This window comes from Leptidea sinapis, chromosome 2 (genome assembly GCF_905404315.1).
Source record: "Leptidea sinapis chromosome 2, ilLepSina1.1, whole genome shotgun sequence".
Classification (NCBI taxonomy): Eukaryota; Metazoa; Arthropoda; class Insecta; order Lepidoptera; family Pieridae; genus Leptidea; species Leptidea sinapis.
Window position 1 is genome coordinate 15,564,206 of NC_066266.1, and position 21,108 is coordinate 15,585,313.

At 35.5% G+C, this 21,108-nt stretch overlaps 1 protein-coding gene and 1 long non-coding RNA gene across 2 annotated transcripts in view; both read right to left on the reverse strand.

Annotated features, from left to right (window-relative positions):
- Nucleotides 1-3,472: 3,472 nt before the first annotated feature.
- Nucleotides 3,473-12,836, reverse strand: LOC126977554 (uncharacterized). The gene is made up of 3 exons (XR_007732235.1): nt 12,716-12,836; nt 9,699-9,803; nt 3,473-9,087 (listed from the first exon to the last, which is right to left on the reverse strand). It is a non-coding gene; the product is annotated as an uncharacterized LOC126977554 (long non-coding RNA).
- A 2-nt stretch (nt 12,837-12,838) lies between these two features.
- Nucleotides 12,839-21,108, reverse strand: part of LOC126973150 (C2 domain-containing protein 5) — a gene marked incomplete at its 3' end in the record, with an annotated part of 38,279 nt that continues 30,009 nt past the window's right edge. Inside the window, exons 8-9 of the mRNA XM_050820305.1 lie at nt 16,524-16,700; nt 12,839-12,919 (exon numbers count right to left, since the gene is read on the reverse strand). Coding sequence (XP_050676262.1) covers nt 12,839-12,919; nt 16,524-16,700 — 258 coding nt within the window. The remainder of the gene's footprint in view (nt 12,920-16,523; nt 16,701-21,108) is intronic.

Below are 21,108 nucleotides of genomic sequence, written 5' to 3' on the forward strand. Positions count from 1 at the left end.
AGCCAATTAAAAAACAGGCCTCTAAAAACATGGTGTATTCATTTAGGCGACAGAAGTTCATTACAAGCCACCACCTACAAATATATAAAGAGCAGAAACGGCTTCACATTGGAGTACTGTTCTCACATCTGGTCGGGCGCTCCCCAGTACCAGCTCCTTCTATTTGAAGAGCGGCTCGAATCAACGACGATCAAGTCATCTGAAATTTCATAATGTTTAAAAACAATTAAATTATTAATTTTAATTTATATTTAAAACTTAATTTCAATCAAAACTATTTCAACAATGCACAGTATATACATTGAACTGTTCACTGAATCCATTCAATTTCACTGCGTCAGCTGTATAGCTACAGATATACTGCTATAAGCAGTTCGGCGACGCGAACTCACGAGATTTCCCCCATCTAATAAGTGTTTTACTATACATTTTTTTTAATTATTTATTTATCGCGTGCGCCAGTCATGAGCATGTCGGTGACACGAACCCATAATATTTTCCCCAACCGAAACGTGTCCCACGCGGCTAAAGAAGTTTTCACTTGAAACATTAATTTGAAAGGTTACATGTTGTCGTAGACTCGTTGAAGTGTCGCGCGCGATGGTGTGGCTGCTGGTGGCGGCGTGTGTGGCGGGGTCGCTGGCGGCGCCGGCCCAGTTGTGCACTGCGGCGGCGGAGAATGACCCGCGGGCCGCGCGCTTCTGTCAGGCGCTCAACACCTTCCTGGAGCTGTACGCCGAGGCGGCAGGCGAGCAGGTGCCCGAGTACCAAGGTATCCAACACACAACTATCACAACATGCAAACCTCTCCGCCTTAACATAAGGTTCAATTGACAAAGCCAAAGACAAAAAAGCGTCGTACAGTGTTCTTTCTAATGAGACGTGTTATATCAACACAAGATAAAATTCGAGGTATTCGCTTTTCGAGTCATGAAGATGCGGTGAAAGCGTACGAAAATGCCATAGAAGAGCCCCTAAGGAAGAATGGGCCCACTGCTTCCATCGAATGCGACGATGTGTAATGAGGAACGGTGATTACTTCGAAAAACAATAAAAATATTGGCAACTTTCTACATTAAGCCGTTTTTCAACATTTTCAGTGTTACCTAGGTAGTTTCCGGTTCATCATCAGTAGACTGTTATTAAATCTAAAATATTTACCCGACACCAAAATGTAACTCCAGTTGTTATAACACACATGCCGATTCACTTCACACCATTTACTATTCAACTCTTTTTGCTTGGTTCCAATTCAATTACCTACTTACATTATTGTATGGCGGTCACCTAACAGTTCCTAAGAAGGCATTTTTGCTTTACATTCGTTCACGTGATGATAAGTCATGAACAATACTTCAAGGTCACGCAGGTCCGGCCACATAATAAAGAGTAGGTATTGTCCCTATCTCTGCAGGTCTGGTGCACCCCAGTTTCCGCTCGAATCAGACATCGAATCGTTTGGGTTTTTCAAAAACGCTGAGCGGCATTTCATTATAATGGGCAGGGCGTACCAATTACCATCAGCTGAACGTGTCCTCTCTTATTGTCATAAAAAAAATTGCGTTATTTATCCAAGGTTTCATGGTATGCTGATTGCGCGCGGATCACTTTAAGTAAGAGTTATTGTTTTGGTCCCCAGCTCTGGTTCGAGACTACCCTCAGCTCCTGGACAGCGGCATGAAGCGACAGGACGTCGTGCACTCGTTCTTGCGCTTCGGGCGCAGGCGTTGACGAGTGGCGTGACCACGTCCGTCACAGCGACCCGACCACCCCGAGCGACGCACAGCGACCCGATTTACTACCCGAACATGAACATAGGTTAATTTGTCCAAAACATTGATTGTATAGAATCCCCATATATCGTACATATATAGCTCGTACTTAGCTCCAAGTATTATAGCTGTAAGTATTGTTGTCATTCCGCATTTCCTTTTATAACTAATTACATATATTATTATTGTAATGTTTTAAATAAATATGTATTTGTGAAGCTCTCCGTCTTTTGAATGAACCTCTTTATAATAATAATAATAAATCATTTATTTCAGACAAAAAGTCCATACATAGATCGTAACTAGAAGTATGTTAATAAACAGTTTTGCGTAGGTTTATTATTATATAATTCAAGTCATTTAATCAAGCCAACGCAATCTTAGTCCATCCTCTGTGTGGAACAGTCTGATTTGGCAGCAATCATCTTCAGGATGCTGTAGTATTAATCATCTGTATGGGAATCTGGAATAAATAAGCAGCACTTCAGCCACACTGTGGTCCCAGCAGCATCGTGAAAGCGTTGTTACAGTGTACACGCAGGTCATCATAGGTCGACGTGTGTATGTTACCCGCAATCCACTCGTATATAATGACTTACTTCTTACTGAAATCTTCTTAATGAACTGAACCGTGAACGATTATGAATTGTTTGGCCTAGTCCAGTGGTCGGCAAACTTATTAGCCAAAGAGCCAAATATGAACATAACAACAATTAAAAAAAAATTGAAAGCCAAATCTGCTTGTTGAGTAAACTTATATTTAAACATTGCTTGCTTGCTGCTTGCATTTCCTTAAAAAGTTTGAGCGTAATTTAATTTATCAAAATAAGATGTAATTTTTTTCCAAACAAGTTTTTTTTTATGAAAATATTGATGCGCCTTCCGCGGATATTCGTTCCAGCGCCGTACTTAAGGATCCAAAGAGCAACATGCGGCTCTGGAGCCGCACTTTGCCAACCACTGGCCTAGTCTATACTAGCTCTGCCTGGATACGAGCAGAACTGCAGGAGTAGTATAGAAAGTAATAAAGTTAATCCTGAGGTAAACTTATTCTCATGTTAGGCTCAACTAGTCCAGCCTAGGCTAAAAGGGTTTATCCAAAGGCCGATCGGAGAAACTAATTCAACCTAGTCTGTACCGGTTTATCCTATCACCAAAAGGATGAACTGATTTGGCTTAGGAAAAATTAGTTTATCCAAGAATGGGTTTTGGCCGGTAGCATATTTATTTAATTTTATTTTATTAGGTAAACACACATTATTATATGACATAAATTGGTTAAAAAAAGTATACATCTATTTACCATTGTCAGTTTTCGCATATAAGAAACTATAAGAATGTTACAAATAATGAACAAAAATCAAGAAGTAATACAATAAAAGTATATTAATATAATACACGAAGACAAAATGAATGGAAATTATGAACCTATTCATGTATTCAGCACTCAAGAGAACACGCACGTTGGTTGACAACGCCTCGTCAATGTATCTCTTAACGCGATTGGTGACGTATGACGTATACGTTAGGATAAGAACTCCTTGTTACAGTATATATAATAGATATGTGCCTATTATATTTTAAGTATAATTTGTAGTCATATATTATATATAATATATCTACTGCTACTATACCTACTACTTTAATAAGCTTCGTGTCAATACGTGATATTAGAATGAAGTATAAATAAAACAAACCAAATCAAATCAAACTTTATTTGTGTAAAAGTATGAAAACATGGCAAGAACAATTATACAGTCTGTCAATGGTTATTTACTCAATACGTTTATTGATATACTTAATTTATTACTTCGTTACATTTTCTTGATGAGTCTTACATATAATGAAGTTAATTATGTACATTTTAGAAGGTCATGCCCAAAATAACGTTAAGCCCGGATTCCATCAAGGAGCTGATATGCGATGATTTACACCGATGGTTGGTGGTGAAGCAACCTGGGCATCTCGTGTTGGCGTGCCTTTATAATAAACAAATAGCATTGCTTTTATACAGCTATTTGACAACAAGAGCATAATTTCGATATAATGTGATTGAATAACAAATGACAACAGAGTCACAGGCACATCTGTGGAAGTAACCAGGGATCAACAGTGAGGGTTGCCAATCGCACTATTACATCGAGCATTTTCTATTTAATACAGGTGTACTTTATCATTTATAATGTTAATAGAGTACCTACGCTAAAATACCCTTTTTATATGAAACAAAAACTGTTACTTTAGTACGTCAAAATATAACGTCATATGACAAGTTGTTGTAGGAAATATTTAAATAAATGATTCTCTTTTTTTATTGACCTAACATCTGAAAAAATAGACAACTCTGCTCGGGCGTCTCCGTGGAAGAGACCAATAGCGGACGCCATACTTCTCACTATTACGGTATCTTGTTATACTTTATAATCAGTCCGAAAAGGGAAATGGTAGTTTTATAATATCTAATAGAAGAATTATGAACTTTCTAACGTTAAAAAATGAATATAAGATATGAATATAATGAATATAAAATATAATATAATATATTTTGAAGGAACATCTTAAGTAACTCTGGTTTGATCGTTGTACACAAAATATTAATAGAAACTTAACTGATACCTCTCCTCTAGTCTCGTCACCATCTTGGTGGAATCCGGGCATCCTAATCCCTCGTGCTTATCCTTGGAAGATAACATCTAATATATGTAGAGAAAGCACACACTTAACTTCACCTATACTATGTTAATAATGAACGCAGTATAATGTTACTCCGAATTTAAAATGACTTCTTCCTGTCATGTGATAATAGATATGTAGATGTAGATGAGCTAGTTTAATATGATTAATGACATGTATTTGTCATTTGATAGTGACGGAGCTATGCTCTGCTGTCACTTACTGTCGCTGTAACGGCTGCTCTGTTTCGCCGTGCTTTATTTTGCTCTACTGTAACTCTTTACATCTCAGTAACTCCTAAAAAATTATTACTTTTATTTATTTACGTTTTACGCAACTCATTTGCGAAAATAAGGTTTATTGTGAATTGAATGAAAATGTGATCACACAAAAATTATTGAATAGTTCGAGATATCAAAATATTTATGATTATATCTCAATTGGACGTAGTTAAGCAGAAAGGACTCAAACCACACTTTGGTCAAAATAGAGTTAAGTATGCTATCATATATTAATCTTATCATAGTATCGTTATCATATATTAATAATATATTAATATATATATATATAATATAATAATATAGATAATATATACACTACTCGCTTGTGTATGCGACTGTCGCGCCTGCGCACGTCTCATTTTACGGTTTTATTCCACGCACTTTTTTCCACGGATTTTTTCTTACGGTTTTACTATCACATTTTTTTCAGTTCGGTCGCGCAGCAAAATCCCTATCCCCTCCAAGTCCGCCGTAAGGAACTTCGTTCCAATTAGTAGTGTAATAAATTAGACCAAATGGCATCTATTTAGCATCAAACTAAAAAAGAATTACTTGAATCGGATCATAAATCTCAGAGTAATCGGTGAACATACATAAAAAAAAATCGAATTGTGAACCTCCTCCTTTTTGAAGTCGGTTAAAAAGTGCATTTTTGTGGTTTGAGTCCTTTCTGCTTAGTTACCTCACATTGTTAATATCAAAATATAATTACAAATAAGTACCTACAGATTTGTAATAATGATAGCTACACAGTTCAGTGTCCAATAAAATAAGGCTACGCAAACATAAACATTAGTGACACTTACAAGTATATCAAAAACAAAAAAGTCATCAAGAAAACCTTCTACATCATACAAATGATTGATAGTTACTACGTGAGTATAATAAACACTTATAAATAATATTGACATTGTATAATTATAACTACTTACTTATATTAGTTTAATCAAACGATCATCACAATGCTAATCAACTGCGCAATATTTTTTTACGCCTATCGGAAAACATTGATGTGATTCACAAACTAATTCAAATCTCAATTCTCGAACTCAAATGTAATCCATTGGTATTTATAGTATAAATATGCGCGTGTTGCGAGTTGCAATAATTAAAGTTCACTTTTGATAATTATTGTTAAATATCGCGTTATTGTCATAAGTATAAAGTGTGTGTTTTTGTATTTTCCTTAGCTTTAAGGACGCGTTCTCAAAACAGAGAGGTATCGAATCGCACCACTACACTGACACCGCTCAAACACATACACGTACTTAAAGTTGATAGCGGGAATCAAATGAATTTGATACTTTAGCAAGTTTGAATTTTTTTTAATACCTACCTATGTAATTTTGATAATTGTTTGATGTATTCGTTTAGTAGTTAAATATTAGAACTTTAGATGGCAATTCTGTCGCATAACGTCGTTTGCAGTAAACGCAGTTTTTTTTTAATCCAAGATGGCCGCTGCGAAAATTATGATTTCAGCAATATGGGTATCGTATCCGACGTTATCGAGGGTGCAGCGAATGATTTTGGGATCATTTATGAAATCCAAGATGGCCGATGCGCAAAATTATGATTTCAACAATAAGGGTATCGGATCCGAGGTTATCGAGGGTGCAGAGAACGATTTTGGGATCATTTTTTAAATCCAAGATGGCCGCCACGCAAAATATGATTTCAACAATATGGGTATCGTATCCGAGGTTCTCGAGGGTGCAGAGAAGGATTTTGGGATCATTTTTGAAATCCAAGATAGCCGCCGCGCAAAATTACCCTTTCAACAATATGGATACCGAATTTGAGGTTCTCAAGGGTACAGAGAACGGATTTGGGGTCATTTTTGAATTCCAAGATGGCCGCCGCGCAAAATTATGATTTCAACAATATGGGTATCGGATCAGAGGCTATCGAGGGTGCAGAGAACGAAATTGGGATCACTTTTGAAATACAAGATGGCCGCCGCGCAAAATTATGATTTTAACAATATGGATATCGTATTCGAGGTTCTCGAGGGTGCAGAGAACGAATTTGGGATCATTTTTGAAGTGAAACTTCTTTGCCCGCATGAGGGTATAATTTTTACGGATGAAACGGAGTAAAGTGTCACGAAAATGAAGGGACGTTTTTATCCAAGAAGAGGGGAGGGAGATTGAGTCTGATTGAGATAGAGTGAGAAAATGCGAATGTAGCATGAAGCAGGCGGTACCGCTATGAAGTAACACAAATTGACTACTAGCGTTGTATCAAGCAGGTTTAGCGCGCGGCCGCGAGTAAGTAGAACATCTTCTCTGGTAGCTTTGTATTGTGCAGGTTTAATGAGTAATAATAATTAGTAAAACATCTAATAATTTCTAATATTGACAAAAATCAATTGGTTTAGAGAACAGATTAGCATAATTATTAAATATAAACGAGATTTAAAAATAGGTTTTCACAAATAAGTTTCACTTCTGACATGTGTATTTTGTACGCACGCCATTTTTCGTGTTGTCTGGTACTTTGGACGTACTCCCTCCTCCTCGTATTCCCCCCTAAGGAAACCTCCCCTACAAGTGGAGTTGAAAAAAATACTGGGCACTTACCTTGTAGAGTATCGTTGGATAGGTTTTTGAAAGTTTGATACATGACATTTCCTTTGGTCTTTTGAAAATAATGCGGGATTAAGGAAGATATACGTTACATTAATGTAATAGCTTATACCTTATGATTACAATATCTATTGAAATAACTCTTCTTCACATAATATGGTGGTAATAATTGATAAGCATAGAGCTTCTTGTTGTTAAAAAAAGGATGAAATTTTTTTTTGCATGTAGGGTTTCATTAGATAGGTCATTCAAAATAAATTTTGAGATTTTTTAATTAGATTGGTAGCGGAATGTGTTATGTAAATATTGTGGGTGAAAAGTCGAAACGTAAATATTATATATTTAGGGAACGAAGAATTAATTTAGCATATGGGATATTGTTAGACAGGCCTTTTATAATATAATTTAAGTTTATAAATGAATTCTAATTTTGACGATGAAAATTTTGTAGATTTCATAGGCGCCATCATGGATTTCAGTTTTGACCCGATATTCGTTATTGTTCACCCCGAAAACCATGAAAATGACACCCATGAAGAGAAGTTGGTAATTTTCATAGGCGCCATCTTGGATTTCGATTTTGACCCGATGTCGATTTAATATAGACCTTATATTTAGAGATGAACTTAAAAATCACTAATTCTTCAAAAAAATACAGAAACATAATTTTTTGAAAATCTGACTGCTTACAAAATATGTAAAGTATCAAAGACAGTATCGTAGAGCTTCTAAAGAATGTTCATGTTCGTACAGCGATCTTTCCGAGTACGAGCTGCTGCTCATAACCGACGCAGTGTCTACTCACGAGGGCGGCCGAGCGCGGACTGACGTTGTTTCGAATTTCGATAGATCTTTCTGTGCAATGCGTACGGAGTGACAAAATAAAATAACCCTTAATACTACACTTTAAAGCTCATGCTTATCAGAAAAATATATGAATTGTAGACGATTAATTTTTAATTCTTTCTGAGATTATTTATTCATTAATTTATTTCCCATGTTTTTGAAAATATTATATCTGTATTCCTTACGTAATTTTTAAGAGACAAAATTATATAAGTAGTAGCAGAAAACTGATCCCCATTTCGTAAATTTTGTCTGAAGAGGTAACGGATAATCGTTTTTACGACATAAAATATCAAAATTTAAAAGCAAAAATTTCCCGCTAATTGGATTTAAAGAAGTAATCTATTTGTGGTAATATTTAGTTTTGTTAGATTTAGTTTCATTTCATCACAAACTCTACCGAAAAATATCTTATTTTTGTCGGATTCGTAAACGCGTCCCAGCGCTAAGACACACTAATGCAGTCCTCTATTTCATTTTTGTAATGTTTCTGTTAGTGTGTTGGCACGCAACCAGCGCGCATCGTGTGGCACTGTTGTCGTTTCTTTTATCTGTCGAGTCTGGATCAAATATGAAACCTTTAAAACAAATATATACCAGCTTGTCTGCCTTTTTACTGTTTAATATCTTCTCAGTTCTTTAATAAACTAATTATTTTATTAAGTACGTTTATTAATTACCACAACCGCGTAATATTATATTTAATATTCCTTCAGTTTCAAAATATATTTTTTATAATTAATGAATATTGTTAATAATAATTACAATTAATGCACTGATTTATTGTTTGAAGTAAACCTTTGCTTCGAGCCAATTGTCAGCATTGAACAGGAACATGAGCACAGATAGACGGAGGTGGTGGGAGTTATTGTGACGTCAGTAGGTGACGTGCACCACGTCCCCGCCGACCGATAGCAGGCACTGGCCCTGCCGTACAGAAATACAAATATATTTATTTAACATAGAGAGTGACAACATTGGTAAGTATCATGAACCTACATCAGTTCGTAAAGGGGCTATGACATGGGGAGAAGAACTGATAACAAACTCTCAGCCCATATTATAAATCATATAACTAGTTAGCCTACTTAATATTCAGATTACTACTAACTATTTTATACGAATAATACATAATACAGACACCGATATTGATACTAGTGATATTATATTGCTGCGATGGCTCTTCTGATATTTTACTTCTTGTGAAACTTACTAAAAATTACAAGTGCAGCGAAGAAACTCTTTTATATAAAATGTAGTATAAGTATATAATATATTAAACGGTAGAATGTCAATCCACTTCATGTCTTACAATTTAACGGCCTGGTTTTTAGTTAAATAAAGATCTTTAGTAAAATAAATTTTAACTTGATTGTTGCAGTGCCAACTTACTTACTAACACTTGTGAGCAATTGACACAGTTGGTAGTCGTGCCCTATATAAGCTATATTGTTAAGTTAGATAATTCATTAGGTGCTTATTTGTGAAATGTAAGAAGAAACTATGCTCAAATACAGTGATTATGTTGAAGTGATCACCTGGTTCTTGTGCGCGTTGTCCTGCAACATGAGGTGCGTGACGTACAGCGAGGTGAGAGCGTTACCGCCGAGCGCTGCCGTGTACGCGCGCACGATGGCCAGCACCTGCGACACATGTACATCGCATCAACAACTCACATAACCTTCTAATATTGATTGTACATTCATTCTTTAGATAAACATAAACGGCCTTACAAATAAAATAGACATAAAGTTATACCTGAGAATAAGCAAAGAATATGCTAAATGTTTACAAATAGACTATTTGCTTATTACTGATTTATTCGGACATATAACGTTTCCCGCGTTGAACTTGACATTCATTGTATTGATAGTGTTGTCAGCGATATAGTCAACATTTCGCATATTTTTGGTTTATTTTCAGGTATAGCTTTATGCTAAATTTATTTGTAACGCCGTTCGGGTATTGATATCCTATTATTAAACCTGTACTAGCTGTGGAACGTTTTTTATCTCTTTTAGTCAATTTGAAATGACTTCGACTTCGTTCGACTATTGATGCTCCAGTAAGTGCTTATATTTGACCGGGACACCACGGTACTGTCCGTAAGCTACCAAACTAGACACCATACAGACACCAGTCATGACGCGTCCCAGATGGTCGGAAACGGACACCAGGTGAGTACCAGGATGCTCCTTTGCACAGGATGCCGGCTAGATTATGGGTACCACAATAGCGCACTTTTCTACCATGAAGCAGTAATGTGTAAACATTACTGTGTTTCGGTGTAAAGGGCGCCTTAGCCAGTGAAATGACTGGGCAAATGAGACTTAACATCTTGTCTCAAGGTGAAGAGCGCAGTTGTAGTGCCGTTTAGAATTTTTGAGGTTTTTCAAGAATCCTGATTAACATCATCTGTACGTCCTGCTCGTCTCGTCCCTTATTTTCATAAAAAAATCTCAAAAATAGAGCTTTATATATTTTGTTGGAATCGACTTGATGCGACACCGTGGCGTCCTGGTAGCCCTGTCCTGAGGTAGTTTATTCTTTATGCGTTATAGTGTGTGTGCGTATTAGTGATGCTAGTTTATTCTTTATCATGTCGTTGTGTAGTTTTTACGTCAAAAGACTGTATTTTGTAATACAATACTTAAAGGATTATCACTCTTCCTTGAACAAATTGATTTATAATTTTAATGGTAATTTTTTTCCGTTTTTTACTTTTAGCTGTGAGTATAACACAATGAGTTATAGATATGTTTATTGAATATTTTTGACCGTAATAAATAAGATATTTAAGTACAGTATATAAGTTAAGTTATGTCTGTATAAGCCATAAAGCTAACACTAAAATATAAAAAATAAAACAATATTCTTATAGTCTATTTCGAAACGATTGGAAATGAAATGTGTTGAAGTAATGCAAATTCACACAATACAAAGATTGTATCTAAATAGGTAGTAATTCTATCGTAAACAATATGATACGAATATAATATTAGCTGTGGTAGGTACACATGCAGTTAAATGTTGATAACAATGTTAGCAATTTAAATTAATTTTTTGTATTATATAATACAAACTTCTAGCGACTAGTTCTGATCCTGACTTGAGAATATAAGCAGTGTTTCTTGCACGCGTTCTTCTCAGTTAATAACGAATGGTCTATGACGTTCAATAAGTGATTTGAAATTCTATTTTGAATATTTGAGCCAGTATTAGTCCTGTACTTTTTAATAATGTTCAATATCTGACATACTACGGTTTGAGCCCGGAGACTCCACAATGGTTCAGTAGCTATTTAAATAAAAAAAACAGAAACAGTTAATGTTACTAATGATGGTGGTAGTAATAAATTATCTAGACGTACACCTATCGACAAAGTATATCCCAGGGATCAATCCTGGGACCTCTGCTTTTCAATTTATACAGTGCTGATATAACCTGATATATAAAAATAGTATTTATCATATGTACGCTGACGATACCCAATTATAATATTATTCAAATCCTTAAACACCATTGTTACAAGTAAAAAAAAATTAGTATATTAAAAATTCCAAGTCTCATTTTAGATAGGTAGGGAAATACCTAACTCACTATAATACAATATTTTGTATATGTTATGTTAATTAAAAGAAAAAAATTTTTTTTACGTATTGTAAAATAAGTGTACCTTTGTAGGTATTACCATTAGTAAAATAACTGGCATCTTGTAAAATTCAACCACTGAGTAAAACGTATGTTCGAGAAGCCACTTTTACAAGTTGTGTCATAAATACCGTTGTGGAAGATGCAACAAAAAAATATATATTTTAGATTCTTTATACATATAATTAAGTGTGTTATGTATCTATGAACCTAACTTTGTATTTTAACATTAAACAATATTTTAATAATACTATATTTAATTTGTAGTAACGTAAAAGTAAATATATATGATTTATAGTAGATAATATATTTGATTTATTAGTTTTACATAATGTATACATGTACCCATTCTCATTTATAACAATTTAAATACTATATATATACAATATTGCATGTCAATTTATTACACTGAGAAGACTATAATTATTTATATACTTTAAATATTATATTGCTGTTTTTATTTCCTTTAACTTAGTATATACAAACAGTTTGTTATGTTTTTAAAGTATATAACCCTCACTACTGGAATTAATACACAGTAACGTATCGTCATAAAATCTTGAATGTTTTGTTCAACTCTCAGATTGTGGTTTCATCTACAGAATCTACTTTACAGTTGATAACCTGCCCAACCCATTGCATATTAGGAAATTGACTCACTCGAACGGTTAGCTCATTTGGAAGAGCAGTCGCACGAAACGCGAGAGATCGTGGGTTCGAGTCCCACATCGTTCGTAAAATTATGTTTTTAAAGCATATACGATTTTTTTTCTTCTCTTATATGATTTAAAATTGTAAGATGTAATTTAAAGATAAAATTTGTGCGTGGCGTTATAATGACTGTAATAAACATTTTAGCATTGTATTGTATTTCATCTGCTGTCTGTCGCTGGTGCGGTGATACCTCGCAGGTGAAGGTGTGCAGGAAGCCGCTGAGCCCGCCCAGTTCTCGCACGCCGCTCGTCTCCCGCACGAACAGCAGTCGCAGAGCGCACACGCGCCGAGCCGCACTCGGAGCAGCCCCCGCCCCCGCCCCCGCCCCCGACCCCGCCCCCACGTCCACGTCCACGTCCACGCAGCTCAGCGTCGTCAGACACACACCTCCTGGCTGCAAACAACACACACAAGGCGCACACTCACCTATATCCCGCATCATCACCGCGCTCAACGCTCTTCTGAACGCAAACCCTGAGTGTGATTCGTTCGATGATGAATGGACGGGAATAATGTCAGAATCACTGAAGTACTGTGAGCGAGATGAATGAATCTATTAATATAATTGGTGTTGACGGTTTAAATTAAAGTAGTTAAATTAATTATTATATAACTAATACGGCTGTATGGACTAGAAGCCTTTGCCTGTCCCAATAATGGATGAAGAATCCAAAAAGAAAAACAACGAATGACGCAAACATCAGAAAATTTGAGGAACCAACTTCAACCTGTTACTATTACTATTGCGTTACAGTGATACACGCGCATCTTAAAATTTCACTGTCATAATTTTTTCATAGCGCGCCTAAAGAAGTATAACTTTATATCAGATTATCGAAAGCGAATCACAAAGCGAGTAAATCTGCAAAAGTTGTCCTGTGCTAGGACCCCGTCGGTTACTAGTTAAATTGTGTATAAATGAGGCCTCCATTGAAGTTTGGAATCTAAATGTTATACCTAAAAATACTGCATTATCATCAATTTTCAACCCTGTGTCATTAATATTTACTTTAGTATGTCCTTGCCTTACATTTGGCAACGTAAATTTCGCACATTTTGTTTTAATTTTATTATTCTTATTATTTATAGCTCGAAATACCACAGTTCTACAACAAAGCCTACTTCCCTTCCTGTGAGATGGCAGAAATGTAAAGATAACGAGGGTAATCACTTCGATTAAATATATACGAGGGGAGGTGATATTAATTATAATTTGTTAACGGAAAGTTTCTTAACAGTACGGGCCACTTCATTTTTATATAAGCTGCTTAGTTAAGTCCTTTTTTGAAATTTAAGATAAAATTTGTATTTATACGTTAATATTTTTTATTTAGGCAATACCACAATTTAGAAACGGAAGCGTATACTAAAATGGTGTTTTGGGTATTCCTGTGAATCAATTTATGATAAAATTTTGGTCTAAGTAGTTTTGACACGAGAGCGTTGAAGAAGATCCCCGTGGTGGAAGGCCTATTTCTGCATTTACTTTAATGTGGAAAACCTGGGACCTTCTGCACAAAAAGCATACGTGATAACCGCTGTTCCACGGCAACTGTAATGACCGTGGCGAAATATCTATGTACATCTAGTAAGTGGGGTGTTAGGTTATTTATGTTAAGCAATTTTTGGATTCGGTCTCCACGCTTAAGGCCCGAGTTAGAAGCTATGCAATAGCTTAATAAAATCATAAACATTTAGTAATGTCCAATGAGAGATGATCCCAGAAAATGAACAAAACAAATGTGTTACGAAATTTAAAAGAATTGTTAAAAAACGTTTGTGTGGGAAAGGTTATTATACCATAAACGATTTTCTTAATGACACCACGGACTGGGAATAAAGCGAACACCCTCAGGCTCTTTAATTATAAATGTTTATTGTACGATATTACATTGTAATCCATATTTTATATTAAAAAAAAAGCCCGCTAAGTTTCTTGCGCCCATTCTTCTCAGGTCTGAGGCTGGTAGATTTTGACGTTCAATAAGTGATTTTAAATCCTATTTTGAATAAAAATATTTGAATTTGAATTTGAGCAGATGTTGGGTGCCTAGTATTAGGGTGCCATTTTTCGGGATGTAGTGGAGATTCTGATGGATAGACTGTCTGCCTAAAAACAGAACTATGAATACTTTATATAAGGCATGCTAACATTAACTTCGTCATTAAATTAAGGAAAAGCTAATGAAGCTAAAAACATCTTCAAACAGAGATCAATCAGCAACCTTATAGTCCAGTTGGCTGGCAAGAGTGGCCACTTGTGCCCCGTTGTGACTAGTTTCTTTTAAAAAAATATATTACCTTATTTTGTGGTATGGTGTCACTAACTGACAAATGTCATAAGTGTTGACAGATTATATTTGCACATTGAAAATAAAATATTTAATTACCGATCCAAGTCTTTTTTCATAGCTAGAAGGATTATTTTTCAGCCACCCCTAGTAAACTATACTTTACAATTATTTTTAAATCTAATTAAAAGAGCGAAAATACTGGGGGAGTTTCTTGTGACGTTTCATTTCTCTCAAAGCAGTTTTGTTTTATTTTATTTATGACACATGTTAAAGCCACAGACGAATAAAAAAAAAAGGACTCCGCGCCATGATATTAAGAAGTGAAGCAACATTACGCTAATGTGTGTGCAGTTAGGGGGGATACCAGATAACACAAATTTGTCCCGTTATTAGTCATAGTTTTACAAAGCCACGTTACTTGTTACTCCGATTTTTTAATATCTTATAGTCAGATTGTTTTCTTAAATAAAAATAAATATGGCCATATTATGAGTAAATAAATAAATTACATAAACAGTTACACCTTGAAAGTAAGGATTGCGGGTTTAATTCCTGTGCCCGTGTCTTGTTTGCAATATCTTTGTTTTAACTGATATTAAATGACATACTAACGTGTCTTATTTTATTTTTACCTACACAAAATTCATTCTTAAATTCGTTTTTTTGCCACTGACGTGGTATCAAATAAGTAGATTTTTAGAGAACAAACAACTACCTATGTTCTTTATAGTGATTTGGTTGCTTAGTAAATTCACACCATACAATAACACTTATATAAAGGGTAAAGGGTCTTAAATTCAGTTCTCGGTACTTCGTTATCTTCCTAGAATGACAAAATTACAATTCATACTTTTATGTCATAGACGCCACGTCTCTCCACAACGCCAAGTAATGGAAATTTTCACAGAGTACTGGATCCCCGACAATACGAGCAGCTCTGCTCAAAGATGGGAACAATACTCATTATGTGGCTGTAACTGCACCTTATAAAGCACGCAAATATGGGCCACACTACTTCTTCCACACTACTTTAAAAAATAGTTGGTAAAGACTAAAAAAAAACTACTGGGCAAATGCGACTTGACGTCTTATGTCTCAAGGTGACGATCGCAGTTGTAGTGCCACTCAGAATTTTTGGGTATTTCAAGAATCCTGAGCGGCACTGCATTTTAAAGGGCAGGGCGTATCATTTACCATTAGCTGAACGATCTGCTCGTCTCAACCCTTATTTTCATAAAAAAATGAATTATCTACTTAGAACACCATTAAATTATGGATTACCAAATTTTTCGGGTAATGTCCCTGTTTATTTTCCAGTCACACTGGATGTTACTATCACGCGTTGTAGAGGTTTTGTGTTCCAAACATCGAATTAATTTGTATTATGAAAAGAACAAAAAAAGTGTGATTACTACTATTCTATCTGTGAAATGTAATTCCATAACACTTTTTAAGTTGTGTAGTATTGTTTTTACACGTTTTCACAACGCGCGACGGCTATTTTAAAATATTTTTTTGAGACGCAAACTGATCTGTCACAGCACAGACGATGACAATTCTCATAATGGCGGCCTATCAGCGTGTAAGTGTGTGCGTGCTTTGTATTTACACGTTTATCGGCTTGTTTTGGTGCTACACTGTTATGTAAGGTGACACGGAGTCCTTATTTTTTTTACTAGTCCGTGGTTAAAACTTATGTGGTACCTGTGCATTTCCTTTATCCTCCACTAGCTCCGCTTGACTCTTCACCAGTTGCTCCTCATCCAGTACAAATATGTCATCATCCTGCGTGATGCACTCGCTGCCCTCTTGTTCCTCACTCACAGTGCTGGGGTCCCGCAGCGGTATGGCCGTACCCGACACCACGAGTTGAATTTCATCCTGCATATTTATATAATATAAACATATATTTCCTAATATATACATCGAAACTTTCATAAATGTAAGGGCAGACAAAAAATGAAAAGATGAAACAGATTTAAAAAAAAGGAGGAATTCTCAATTCGATGCTATTTTTTTTATGTTTGTTACCTCAGAACTTTCGACTGGGTAAACCGATTTTGATAATAATGTTTATTTTTGTTTGAAACCTGGTGTTTCCCATGGTACCAATTGCAATTTGGTCCAGATATCAAACTGTCTGTAATCAAATTGCAATGTGCTTACGTTCATTGCTGCTTTGAAAAATTTAGTAGATCTTCTTCTATATTTAAAAAAAAATTGTTGGTGTATTTCAGAGTCACTAAAAATCAAAACATAAAAAAATTACCAAAAAGACAACCGACTTCAAAAAACTATTCCAAAACAATAGATATAATATGCACTAAGAAGTATAAAAATAATTGCGTATTTTTATACAATCTGATTAATTCATCTAATTCTAGTTACGATTATTCTCATTTTTATAATCGGTGTCCTTCCGCCGCGACTTGCTCTTGCCTCTCGCCTCCTCACGACTCAAGCACATCTCACCTATAACTTATATGTACTTTGTAAGAACTGGCCAGTTAGAAACATTGCCAATGAAAATTTCTTTTTAATTTCAATTATAGGGCTCTTTGGTAACCTAATGTAGTATATTGCATTCATTTGTCATTTGTTTTTATGAATTAGCGGCAAATCTAAAAATTTGTTACACGTGAAAATGAACCTAACGCGAGAAAATTTTCGGTCAATGATTTATTATACCTTTCGTTGTAGGCTTACTCAACAACAAAGCTATGATAGGCTGCGATTAGCATTTCTTAATGTAGCCCCATCTCTTGTCACTATTTACAATTGGTTTAACGAGTTTAAGCGTGGGTGTAGCAATCTCAATGATGATCCGCGTGAGGGACGTCCTTTAACAGCGACTACTGAAGATAACCCCGCGCACCGCGGAAAAGTTAAGACACATACTCGTTATCTTTTCGAATTAAATTCGCAAAAAGTGGTTTAAAGCGTATTTTTTCTCAGAAATACTACACAGATTGTCAGTTAAGAAATACATCAACACCTAAAAAGCAAATCTATAACGAAAAGTGAAGTGCTGTGATTAATTAAACGTAAATTGTAAGGTTCAATGTGCAAAAAGAATCCAAGTGATTAGCAGGGTCGGCGTCACAGTATACAATCCGGTCCAGTCACGAGACAGAAAAATAGGACAACAGAGACAGGGACAACAACAGAGACATCCATCACTACTATCATTTGCTATTTTCAATTTGGATAGAAAAGCATAAGTGGCGTTGTCGGTATATTTGCGGTTCTACTCAAACGCGACGGACTGAGTTTGCATTCCAGCAATTCTAAAAGACTTTTTTTTTTCTATCGTTTTTCTTATAATAGACTAGCTGACCCGACATACGTTGTTTTGTATATAATAAATAAAATAATGTTATTATATGAATTTGTCAATAATATATCATAACATCAAAAATTACTTCGTAAAATATGCACCCTGCTGTCGGAATGAAATTGTTTCACAGCAGAAGTGTCAAACCGTGCGTCAATAAATTCTCTCATAGAAATTATGTATGGACACATCAAAGGAAAAACAAATTTATTGTTTTTATTTAATTTAGCAGCATTTTCCTATTTTTTCACCTTTTAAACCTTCTCTGGACTTCCACAAATAATTCAAGACCAAAATTAGCCAAATCTGTCCAGCCGTCTTAGCGAGACTAACGATCAGCGATTCATTTTTATATATATAGATTCTTGTAACACATTGGCGTATTTCGGCCTTATCGGGAATCTCACGTAAACTTATTTGCTACACATTTAGTTGTTCACCTACACAAAGACTGTCATCAATATGTTTGCGTGTGCTAGCTGTGGAGCGCAACACTCTGACGGAACGGTATGCAGGGTCTGTAAGCACCGATATGACTACCCATGCTTAGGTGTTTTCGAGGTGGGCTACCGCAAACTGGGTGACAGGAAGAACTCCTGGAAGTGTCCCAAATGCAAAACCAGCCAATCGGCAACCCCAGCCACCACATCACCGGAAACCCTTCAGCTGGAAAAAATTCATGAAAAACTTAATAAAGTTATGTTCCAATTGACTCCGCTGACTTCCCTAGCGGAAGACATAAAAACAATAAAGAACGAGGTAACTAGTATGATGGAATCACTCGCGATGGCCTTCCACCTCATTGGCGTTCAATCAGTAAAGGTCAAAGACCTAGAATCTCGACTGATAACGGGAGAATAAATATCGCTAGAGGTACCTGCTATTAACTCGGAAATCACCCGAATCAACCGAGAGCTACAAGATCGAGACCAATGGGCAAGAGCAAATAATGTGGAGATAAGAGGGATTTCCCAGAAGAAAAACGAGAACCTCGCTTCGAGAAAATAGGTAAAATTTGTGATGTTCATATAAAAAAGGAAGAAATAAATTATATTACACGCATACCAACACGAGTACCTAACACAGAAAATCCTATAGTGATCGCATTCAACTGCCGTTGCTCTAAGGAAGAATTTGTAGCAGCTTCTCGTAAGAACAAGAAACTAAATCTAACCAGCCTCGGCTTCAGTACTGCAGGCAGCTTCTATATTAACGACCATTTGATGCAGCGCAATAAAAATCTTTTGAGTAAAGCGAGAGCTCTAGCTAGGGAGAAGAATTTCCAGTATATATGGGTCAAGCATTGCAAAATAATGGCTAGACGATCAGACACCTCGCGAATATTTTTTATATAATGCGAAAGCGATCTCACAAAAATAACATAGTTATTAAGCCAATTAAAATAAAAATATTTTTTCAATTGTATAAACTTACACTTGACAGTTTGGGAAACAGTAAAACTAAAGATTTGCTTGAGACTTTTGTTATCAGCTGTCAAAATACTCGAGGGCTACGAACAAAAACACACTTATTCAAAAGAAACATACAACTAAATTCATATGATGTTATCTCGCTGACTGAAACTTGGTTGCTTAGCAGTATTAATGATTCTGAATTATTCGATGACCGATACATACACACGTTACACGTGAAAGGTATGGCGGGGGAGTACTTTTGGCCATAAAACGCGGACTTATCGCAGAAGAACGCTTGGAGTGGCGTACCTCTGCCGAGGATATATGGGTTACGGTCAGCTACAAAAATAATAGAACAATGCCTTATATACATTTTTGTTGTATTTATTTATGTAGTGAAAGACTTGGTCTTTCCTTTAACTTACAATTAAATAATTTTACAGCAAACCTATCTCTCATTATCAATTCTTGTCCAAATGGTATATTTATTATAATGGGAGATTTTAATTTGAGTAACATACAATGGACACCTGGCTCTCATGATCATCCGGAACACTCAGGTGCCTCAGGTGAAGCACAGATATTATTTGTTGATACCATGTCTGAATGTAACCTCACACAATATAACTTATGCCATAATATTAATAACAGAGTCCTAGATTTAGTACTAAGTAATACTTACCTTGCAGTTTCTTCTTGTGATGACCCCTTAATACCAGAGGACTCCCACCATAAATATTTAAGATTAATTTTAAATTTAGAAAACTGTAATCACCTAAAAACAAACAAAATACAGAAATATATGTATGAAAAAGGTGATTACAATATTAGGTAAAATGGATTGGGACGACTATCTATTAATCAATCCTATAGAAGCAATAAAATTATTTTATAAAAGTCATTATGATAATAAAAATATATATATTCCTCACAAGTATTACTCCCCCAATAACACTAGATAAGAGAGAATAGAAATAATACCAGGTGAGCTTAATAAACTACTCAAAACTGTAGACCTTACTAAGCGAGCCGGACCTGATCGAATTCCCCCATTATTTATACAAAAATGCGCAGATGTACTAACGGAACCTCTTATTCTATTATTCAAACGTTAATTACGGGAAGGGGTAGTTCCGAAAATGTGGAAGTTTGCCTTTATCACCCCCATACACAAAAATGCCAGCAGAAATGACATTAAAAATTACAGGCCAATTTCAAAGTTATGCATTTTCGCAAAAGTTTTTGAAAAATTAGTCTACACCCAAGTCTATAATAGTGTATCAACCTTATTTATCCCCGAACAGCATGGATTTATTAGAAATCGCTCAACTACGTCTAATCTACTATCATTCCTAGATTACACAACATTTAACATGGATTCTGGGGTCAAGTAGACTCTATTTTAACAGATTTTTGCAAGGCATTCGATCGAATTGACCATAAAATACTACTCCAGAAATTTTTTTCGGCAGGAATTCATGGTAATTTATATAGGTGGTTTACCTAATACATTGAGAACAGATCGCAGGCTGTGGTTCTC